The 10,495-nt window shown below is 40.9% G+C and overlaps 1 protein-coding gene across 6 annotated transcripts in view; it reads left to right on the top strand.

Annotated features, from left to right (window-relative positions):
* TRIT1 (tRNA isopentenyltransferase 1) overlaps positions 1-10,495 on the top strand; it is a 55,172-nt gene that overhangs the window by 32,552 nt on the left and 12,125 nt on the right. For 5 of the 6 annotated variants that reach the window (XR_002481276.1, XM_008073205.1, XM_021706543.1 and 2 more), the window contains exons 2-4: positions 2,482-2,622; positions 6,581-6,679; positions 7,711-7,856. Coding sequence is in view for 5 of the 6 variants with exons in the window: in XM_008073205.1 (XP_008071396.1) it covers positions 2,482-2,622; positions 6,581-6,679; positions 7,711-7,856 (386 nt within the window). In the remaining variant the exon portion in view is untranslated. The remainder of the gene's footprint in view (positions 1-2,481; positions 2,623-6,580; positions 6,680-7,710; positions 7,857-10,495) is intronic. The other variant, XM_021706544.1, reaches the window with a different exon arrangement.

Here is a 10,495-nt window from a genome sequence, read left to right as displayed (position 1 = left end):
CAGTGGCCGCTCCTGGCCACCGCAGCCTCGACCTGCTGGGCTCCGGCAATCCTTCCGCCTCAGCCTTCCAAGTAGCTGGAACGACAGGCGCATGCTACCACGCCTGGCTAATTTTTTGATTTATTGTAGAGATGAGGTCTCGCCAAGTTGCCCAGGCAGTCTTGAACCCTCAGGCTCAGGCAATCCACTCACCTCAGCCTCCCAAAGGCGCAGGATTACAGACTGAGCCACCAAGCCCGGCTGAGAATTCTTTTTACTGTAACACACAGCATTCAGAAATCCTCTACTAGCAAGTTCAAGTTGTTGCTATGTGATCTCTTTAAAATTGAATTTCTGGAATTCTAAGCTACAACAGAGGCAACCCAGATCTGTGGCAAAAGAGAGAGCAAGAGGAACACATAATTGTCTACTCTTCTTCTTCCTTTAGTTTTCTAAATTTGTACAGAAGACACTAGTATATAACATACTCTGTGGCCCTTCATAACATCAGAAAGAAGCCTTGTTCAAGATACACAGAAAATAATGCCTTACATACAATTTCATCAATTTTCAGGTGCAGGAATGCAGATCCCAGCCTGGGCAACTTGGTGAGAACTCGTCGCTACAATAACTCAAGAAATTAACTGGGCGTTGTGGCATGTGCCTGTAGTTTCAGCTATTTGGAAGACTGAAGCGGAAGGGTCACTAGAGCTTAGCAGGTCGAGGCTGTGGTGGCCTTGAGCATGCCTCTGCACTCCAACCTGGGTGACAGAGTGAGACTCCAACTCAAAAAAAAAAGAATGCAAATCTACTACTGTCAGGCACAGATTAAACAAGTTAAAAATGCAGAGCTGGTATTTTCTTTATGGCTCTATTTATTTTTTCTGTATGCTATTTTACTATTTAACACTTTCATTTACTTGAAGATATCCTTGCTAGGTAAATAACCTCAGTCGCTAAGGAGCACAGGGCTTCAGAATGTTAAAGCAGTGACACTAAAATTATTTCCCTTTTTCTTTTTTTTGGAGTTGGAGTCTCACTGTCGCCCAGACCGGAGTGCAGTGGCTGCTCCCGGCCACCGCAGCCTTGACCTGCTGGACTCCGGCGATCCTTCCGCCTCAACCTTCCAAGTAGCTGGAATTACAGGCGCGCGCTACGACGCCCGGCTAATTTTTTGATTTATTGTAGAGATGAGGTCTCACTGCCCAGGCAGGTCTCGAACCCGCGGGCTCAGGCAATCCACTCACCTCAGCCTCCCAAAGGCGCGGGATTACAGGCTGAGCTACCGAGCTCAGCTTTTTCCCTGTGTTATTACGGTAGTAATAGAGGTAGCAATATAATGACCCTCTTATGGCACTTATAATGTACCAGGCAAAAACTAGAGCTTTTTATATATAGTAACTTATTTAATGCTTGCAACAACCCTGTGAGATAGATACTATTAATATTCCCATTTTACCGATGAGAGATTGAAGCACAGAGGTTAGTCACTGACTACTACAAGTACAAATAACTAGGAAGTGGCAGAGCTAAGAACTGATCTGAGGCAGCCTGGCGCCAGGGTCCTTCCTCTTAACCATTGCACTGTACTGTACTTATTTGACACCCCCATAAGTAAAGGGAAACGTGAGATAAAAAATGCTTTTAACAACTTTGTGGGCTCTATGGAACTTATTATTTGTTCATTCAGTGCTCCCTGTAAAATCAGTGATTACAGAGAGAACATTTAATCTCAAAGCATTCATCCCTATTTTCAAACTAGTATTTTCAGATCTGCTCTCCATCTGAGACCTTGCATTTAGAAAAAGTACACTTGAACTTTTTAGTTGAATTGGCAGATCAAGAGCTTACAGACAGGATATTGTCTTTGAGTATTTAGACTGTAGGTACTGACCCCCTGAAGCAGTAATTTGGATAGATCACAATGTTTCCACCAGAGTATAGCAGTATCAGGGGTTTTGACTTGAAAGTGCATATGTGTATATTTTATATGTACCTTTATAGATACGCCACTTCTCCACAAATGGAACCAATCTTATACAAATTCTGAAAACCTTTTAGAGCCATTTAAATCCAAGAAATATCTAAGCATTTTGAAGTAGAACTATGAACAATGAATGCAAAATGTTACCTTTCTGGAGGCTTGTGATAAGTAGAATAAATAAAACAACCTGCCCATTTTTAAATGCTTGAAGTTCAGTCCTAAGGAACCTCCTTTTAATCTTGCAGAATTAGATCTCACTTGGGCACGGATTTACATACCCTTCTTCTCTTTAAGTCTGAGCTAATTGATACTATTTGATAAGAAACCAATGCTATTTTCTTCTTTCTTTGTCTTGGGTTTTATGGAGCTGGCTGTGCTCTCTATTAGAATATATCTACCCTGGTGTTTTGGATCAGCCAAGTGTTTGACTGGAGGGAGGAATGGATCACCATTTCTACCCATGAAGTGTGCATTTTATGGAGGCAGCTGACATTCTTATGTTTATTTTTTTCCCTCAGGTCTATGAAGGTCTAGACATCATCACCAACAAGATTTCTGTCCAAGAGCAGAGACTCTGCCAGCACCACATGATCGGCTTTGTAGATCCTCTTGTGACCAATTACACCGTGGTGGACTTCAGAAACAAAGCAACTGCTCTGATATCCTTAGGAAAGACAGTGACTAACCTTGGTGGGTGCAAAGCAGCCCAGCCAAGAAAGAAGTTTTCTCCCTACTGGCAATTTCTTTTAAAGGGCACCCAATAGGTAGCATCCATATCAGACTGTGGATTGAAAGATATAGTACCCTTGCCACTCAAATTCTTGTCCTTAGACTGCAGCATCAGCATCCCCTAGGAATTTATTAGAAATGCTGACTCTTGGACCCCACTACAAACCTACTGAATTAGAATCGCATTATAACAGGAGTCCCAGGTGATTCATATGCACATTAAAATTTGGGAAGCACTGTTTTAGTGAGAAACCACTCACGTGGTTTCAGAAAATCTGTGTTCTAGACCTAGAACTGCCTCTTTTGACCATGTGAATTTTACTGGGTAAAGCATTTACTTACCCCACTGAGCTTCTGTTTTCCACCCTTTAAATGGGGTGGGGGGTACAAAGTTGATCTATAGATGTAATGGTATTGCAGCTAGAATTTCTTTTTCTTTTTTTTTTTTTTGAGTTGGAGTCTCACTCTGTAGCCCAGACTGGAGCCCAGACCGCAGCCTCGACCTGCTGGGCTCCGGCGATCCTTCCGCCTCAGCCTTCAAAGGAGCTCGAACTACGGGCGTGTGCTACTATGCCCGGCTAGTTTTTTGATTTATTGTAGAGATGAGGTCTTGCCTGCCCAGGCGGGTCTCGAACCCACGGGCTCAGGCAATCCACTCACCTCAGCCTCCTAAAGGCGCAGGATTACAGGCTGAGCCACCGAGCCCAGCACACCTAGAATTTCAAAGGGATTTTTTGGGTGAGGGAAGACTGGAAAGTATAGTTTTGGGTAAAATAAAGACATTTTGAAAAAAATAAAATAGGGAGACTTCCCTTATATCTTAATATCCAGACTGCCTTTAATATCTGAACTGCCATTAACACATTGTACAATCATAGTAATTATAATAGCATGAAACTTATGTAAAACTAGATGCATTTATGGCACAGAATAGAAAACCTAGGTACAGATTCAAATGGAATGTGTATACTTAGATTATGATCAAGGTGGCATTTCAGAACTGGAGAAATAGTCAAGTACATTAGCTTTCACTATTCACAGTTTCCACATTCATGGGTTCAACCAAATGCAAATTGAAAGTATTCAGGAAAAAAATATAAAATATAACAATAAAAACAAATACAAATAAAACAACAATATAGTGTAACAACTATTTATATAGCCTTTACGTTGTATTAGGTATTATAAGTAATCTAGAGATGATTTTTTCTTTTTTTTTTTGAGTTGGAGTCTCACTTTGTCACCCAGACTGGAATGCACTGGCCACTCCCGGCCACCGCAGCCTCAACCTGCTGGGCTCCAGCGATCCTTCCGGCTCAGCCTTCCAATGAGCTAGAACTACAGACACGCGCTACCACACCCAGTTCATTTGATTTATTGTAGAGATGAGGTCTCGCCAAGTTGCCCGGGCGGGTCTCGAACCCGCGGGCTCAGTCAATCCACTCACCTCAGCCTCCCAAAGCGCAGGATTACAGACTGAGCCACCAAGGCTGGCTATGACATTTTATTTATTTACTTTTAGTTGGGGACTCACTCTGTCACCAAAGCTGAAGTATGGTGGCATTATAACGTCTCATCATAGCCTTGACCTTCTGAGCTTGGGCAGTCCTTCTACCTCAGCCTCTTGAGTAGCTGGAACTACGGATGCATGCCACCATGCCCAGCTAATTTGTTTGTAAAGATGAGGTCTCACTATATTGCCCAGGCTGGTCTCAAACTCCTAGGCTCAAGCAGTCCTCCTGCCTCAGCTTCCCAAAGTGTTAGGATTATAGTTGTGAGCTACCATGTCTAGCCTATATAAATTCTGGATGGATTTTGGAGTTTAATGATTTAAAATAGTGATTTAAATAATCAAATAGTTTGGAATAACAATACATTTTAAAAAATGAAACCTTTAAAAAATAGGGAGAATATGCAATTGATTGAATAGCTTTGTGAATTCAGAATGGGGAGGCCCTTGTAGATTTAACTTTTTTAAAAAAAGGAAAATAACTAAATTTGAATATGTGAGAGTTAAAAATTTATATTGATGAGATTGTATATCCACCAGAACTTCTAGGTATATATCCTAGATAAATTCTTGCCACAGGTATATCATGGGTACATGGTAGATCTTATTTATAACAGTATTATACTTAATAGCTAGAACATATAAGCACCCAAATTCTCACTTATAGAAGAATGTGTAAAATCTACTTTGTTCACATAAGTTATGTACTTTTCAACAGTGAAAAGGGATAAATTGCAACTATATGCGTTAGAGTGGAACAATCTCAGAAATGGCGTAAAGTGTGGGAAACTTACAAAAGGATACTTACATGTTCATGTTATAAGGGTTAAAAAGCAAATAAAACTAACCAATATGTTCTTTAGTGATACATACATATCAGTAATAATGTAAAGAAAAACAAGGGAATGATGAGAAACCAAAAAACAAAGCAATTCAGGATAATTATTACCTCTCAGTGGGAAAAAGGGGTCAGGATGGAAATTAATTGCAGTTTTCAAAGGAGTCAGTAATATTCCATTTTTTACATTGGGTTCATAAGTTTTATTTCTAAGCTTTACATATGTTACATATGGTTCTTTCATATGTATAGAATATTTTATAATTTAGAAAAGGAAGAAATTAGCCACTATAAATAAAATTTAAAGCAGAGTACAAACCTGGGAGAAAATATTTGTAACATAGGAAAGGGGCACAGTTATTATTATTATTATTATTATTTTGAGTTGGAGTCTCACTTTGTCACCCAGGCTGGTGTGCTCATGGCCACCGTAGCTTCAACATGCAGGGCTCGCCAGGCTCAGCGGCCACTGCACTCCAGTCTGGGCGACAGAGTGAGACTCCAACTCAAAACAAACAAACAAAAAAACAAAGCCGGGCTCGGTGGCTCAACCTGTAATCCTGCCCCTTTGGGAGGCTGAGGTGAGTGGATTGCCTGAGTCCGCGGGTTCGAGACCCGCCTGGGCAGCAAAGCGGCCACTGCACTCCAGTCTGGGCGACAGAGTGAGACTCCAACTCAAAAAAACAAACAAACAAAACAAAACATGCAGGTGATCCTTCTGCCTCAACCTTCCAAGTAGCTGGAACTACAGGCGCACACCACCATACCTGGCTAATTTTTTGATTTTTTGTAAAGATGAGGCCTCGCCAAGTAGCCTAGGCTGGTCTCCAATCCCTGGACTCAGGCAATTCTCTTACCTGTCTCCCAAAATGCTGGGAGTGAAAAGGAATAAATTGCAACCATATGTGAGTCACCACGTCTGGCCACACTGTCACTTTTAATGCTCATAGGAACTCTTGGGGATTTTACAGGTGAGAAAACTGAAGTTCAGACAGGCTGAGTAACTTGTCCAAGAACTGGACCTGGTAATTAGAGTCTATTTGTCTTTAGAACCCATGCTTCTGACTAAATTTGTTGAAGTATCAAGTGACAAAAATGTATACTGCTATCACATAATAGTAGAGACTGAGTCTAAAAACCTTAGAGAAACCAGTTTGTGGTGTGTCTTAGAAGGCAAAGTCACACAATGGATGTCACCTCAGCAGCTGACAGTAGATTCTGTGAGTACTCAGAATCTGAGTGCTCATTAAACTGGTTTGTAATACCAGTAAAACTTTTAGCAACAAGTCCTCAAAAGTTCTAGAACTGGAAGGTATTACCACCATGCATTTGTCTCTGGTTTATGTAAGTCTCTTCAGAACTGACTGGAAATGATTCTGAAAATTTATGGGAAACATTGAAGACTGGTATTAATTCATTTTGGTTTCTACCCATTCTGCTCTGATCTATATACAAATGTGTAGTTTCTTGCTAGTACTCTTTTTCAAGAAGTCAGGGCTCTCTTTTTGATATTAAATATTGTGTTTTTCTTAATATTGACATTGAAGATATATTTGCCCGAGACAAAATTCCTATTATTGTAGGGGGAACCAATTATTACATTGAATCTCTGCTCTGGAAAGTTCTTGTCAATACTAAGGTATGTTTAGTTCACTTGTAACTCACTGAAGAAATGGGTTCCTTTTTCTTGCTGGCTAATATTAGTGGGAGGAGGATTTCCTTTTCCTTTTTTAATTTTGTTTTTCTGAGTCAGGTCTTACTCTGTTGCCCAGGTTGGCATGCAGTGGCACCACCACAACTCATTGCAGGCTTGACCTTGACCCCCTTGGGCTCAGGCAATTCTTCTACCTCAGCCTCCTGAGTAACTGGGACTACTGGTGCATACCACTATGCCTGGTCAGTTTTTTATTTTTTTAGTAGAGATAGGGTCTCACTGTGTTGTCCAGGCTGATCTCGAACTCCTGGGTTCAAGCAATCATCCTGCCTTGGCCTCCGAAAGTGCTGGGATTCCAGGCATGAGCCACCATGCTTGGCTTGCCTTTTTCTTATACTCAGCAACTGTAATTTTCCTACTTAATATTCTGAAGTAAATGCCACCTCCATATGTGAAGAGTACTCCTCTAGGGTGACCTAAGGGCAGGGGCTATGTGTGGGAAAAATGATCCTGTGTGGATTAATTAGCATCTCCATTTAAGTTAACAGTATATTAGGCTGAATCAGCATTTCCTGGCTGGCAGTAAAGTATATATGTCACAGATGGCCAACACTGATATTACTTACAGAAATACTACTGTATAGGGTAAGACTTGGTGGACTGTAATGTGCTGGCAATCCTGGTCTATTTGGTCACTCTTGCTGAGAAGACTAGATTCTTGGATATGTTAAAATAGATATGGCAGCCCTGACACCTGTTAGTACTTGGGACAGGGAAGCAGGGTAGCAGAGTACTTCCCTATGCAGTAAGTTCTCCTTCCTCTTTGTTTGCTGTGACCTCGCAGCACTTTACCACAGCATTTTGGAATTTTCTGTTTATGATCTGTCTCACTATATGGTAAGACCTGATTTATCTGTATTCTGTATTCCTAACACTTAGCAAAGTGTCTGACACATACAGTGTTTCAATGTTTGTTGGATTGTTGAATTAAATTTACTTCCAAACTGTCTTAATAGCCCCAGGAGATGGGCACTGACAAAGTGAATGACCGGAAAGTGGAGCTTGAAAAGGAGGATGGCCATGAACTCCACAAACGCCTAAGCCGGGTGGACCCAGAAATGGCTGCTAAGCTGCACCCTCATGACAAGCGCAAAGTGGCCAGGTAAGAAAACCTGACCCACTGATCCTGAATTCTTTTACACTTGGGAGCAGTCACTTCTTCAGTTTGCCTGGGTGATGACGAGAGAGGTTTGGTAATAGTAGTTAGTGGAGATTGATGTGTTGTTCTAGCTCAGCAGATTGGGAGGCCAAGTTATTGCCTCAGCTCAACTCCCTCAATAAATAGTTTTTTTGGTTTTTTTTTCTGAGTTGGAGTCTCACTCTGTCACCCAGACTAGAGTGCAGTGGCCACTCCCAGCCACCACAGCCTCGACCTGCTGGGGCTCCGGCGATCCTTCCGACTTAGCCTTCCAAGTAGCTGGAACTACAGGCACACACTACCATGCCCGGCTAAATTTTGATTTATTGTAGAGACGAGGTCTCGCCAAGTTGCCCGGGCAGGTCTCGAACCCGCGGGCTCAGGCAATCTATTCGCCCCGGCCTCCCAAAGTGCTGGGGATATAGGCTGAGCCACCGAGCCCGGCCAATAAATAGTTGCACCCTACTTTGTTGTTACATTTTAAATGCATAGCACAATATCGTTTTTCCTTAGGGCCTATGTAATCTTGCTTCATTTTTTATTTGATCTTTGCTTGTATAACAGTTTTCATATAAATTTTTCCTGGCATGCAGGCTGTTTACATTGTGATTTGGGTTTCATAATTGATTGTGCAATGCTGAATTCTGCCCCAGCAGCTTTCCCAGTGGGAGGTGGATTTTATAAACTGTCTCATAGATCAGCTCACCTTTACACATAGAGACTTTCTTATAGGGAGGAGTGATGGTGAATGAACTCACAGGGTCATGTTTTCTTAGGTTGTTTTGAAATTGCACGCTATGTGTTAGGTTCATTCTTCTGCAGTATTGGGAGTGATACCACTTCTGGCTTAGTAGAACATCTAATGAAGGACTTTCTACGTGGTGGTTATACAGATCAAATATTATAGTAACATAGTATTGATAGGAGTTATGAAGTATTCCACTCCATTGAATTTTCTATATCAGTGCTTCTTAATCTTTTTTTCGTTATTGCTCCCCAGGAGCCTATTTAGAAAAAATTCTCCCTAATTATAATCTCCTACAATAAAGTTTAATATTAAAGAATAGGATTCTTTTCAGGTAGGGTTGTTGATTGGAGGGCCATAGAACTTTGGGAGGTGTAGGCAAGAGGATTGCTTGAGCTCAGGGATTTGAGACCAGCCTGAGAAACTTGGTAAGATATGTTCTCTACACACACAAAAAAAAATTAGCCAGGTGTTGTAGTGATGCATCTGTAGTTCTACCTACTTGGAAGGCTGATGTGGAAGGATCGCCTGAGCCCAGCTGGTCAAGGCTGCAGTGGCCATGAGCATGCCACTGCACTCCAGCCTGGGTGACAGGGTGAGACTGACTCAAAAAAAAAAAAAAAAAAAAGAAAAGAATGCATGTTTTAGATGAATGAAGTTTATACTTTTCAGTATCCAAACATTTTATTTTAAACATTTTAACAAATCTTTCAAATTTTTAAAAGCTGGGAGCCTTATGATAGAGTTTCATTTTTATACTGTTTTATCACATGATTCTAGAGTTTGGTCTTTATTAATCTCTCCTTTTACTAATCAGTTCTTTCCTATCACCTCTTTTCATTTTGCTGCTTCTAAACTAGTAATGAGTTTGAGAATTTTTTCTTAGTAAGAAGTCAGTAGGCTCCAAGCAAGATATCTAGAGCCTGTCCTTTAGAGAGAATTGGAGGACTTTTTTCATCTTTGTTTTGGTTTGAGGCTGTATTCTAACCTCCAGATAAGTGAGATATCTATTACTACATTTTTTTTCCTCATAGATCTTCTTTGAGTGACCAATGATATTGAAAGACAAGGGGTCCTCACTCTTGTGTTAGGGTTTCAGGAAGTAGAATTGGGTCAGGAAGAGAAAGATCACTTTCAAGCTGATAAGTTGCAATCACCCAGAGTGGTACAGTATAGATTTAGGAGTTAAATTACCTAGTGCTGCATAACATAATAGATTACAGACAGAAAGGCATGGTGGCTTAAGAATAAGTATGTGAGTTCTTTTTCAGTGATCTTTATGCCAGTGAAGCACTGGATTAGCCAGGAGCATTCTTCATTAATTTCAGACATATTTAAAAAGAAAGCTGATGAGCTGGATTTACAACATACTTTTGTACTGTGGGAAAGGTACGCCAGCGAGACCAGACTTGTTGGCTTGTAACAAAAGCGTCTGGAACAAGCTCTTTTAATGCTTACCTGAAAGTGAGTACCATTCTGTTTGTGTAGGAGAAACCTGTTGTTTCTGAATCTATTTAACTGATTTCAGAAAAGTTTAATGTATGTTTAGAAAAACAATATTGTTTCTTACGTTTGTTGTTTTGTTTTGGTAAAGATAGGGTCTCGCTGTGTCACCTAGGCTGAAGTGCAGTGATGTGATCATAGTTCACTACAGCCTCAAACTCCTGGATTCAAACAATTCTCCAATCTCAGCCTCCTGAGTATCTAAGACTACAGGCACACACTACCATCACTGCTAATTATTTATTTTTTTTGGTGTTGTGTCTCCTGAATTTTATTTTATTTTATTTTATTTATTTATTTATGTTTGAGTTGGAGTCTCACTCTGTCGCCCAGACTGGAGTGCAGTGGCCGCTCC

Source organism: Carlito syrichta, unplaced genomic scaffold (assembly GCF_000164805.1).
Source record: "Carlito syrichta isolate Samal-C Ts95f unplaced genomic scaffold, Tarsius_syrichta-2.0.1 Scaffold315753, whole genome shotgun sequence".
NCBI classification, from domain to species: domain Eukaryota; kingdom Metazoa; phylum Chordata; class Mammalia; order Primates; family Tarsiidae; genus Carlito; species Carlito syrichta.
Note: the sequence above shows the minus strand (reverse complement) of the source record. Positions and strands in the feature narration are given on the sequence as shown.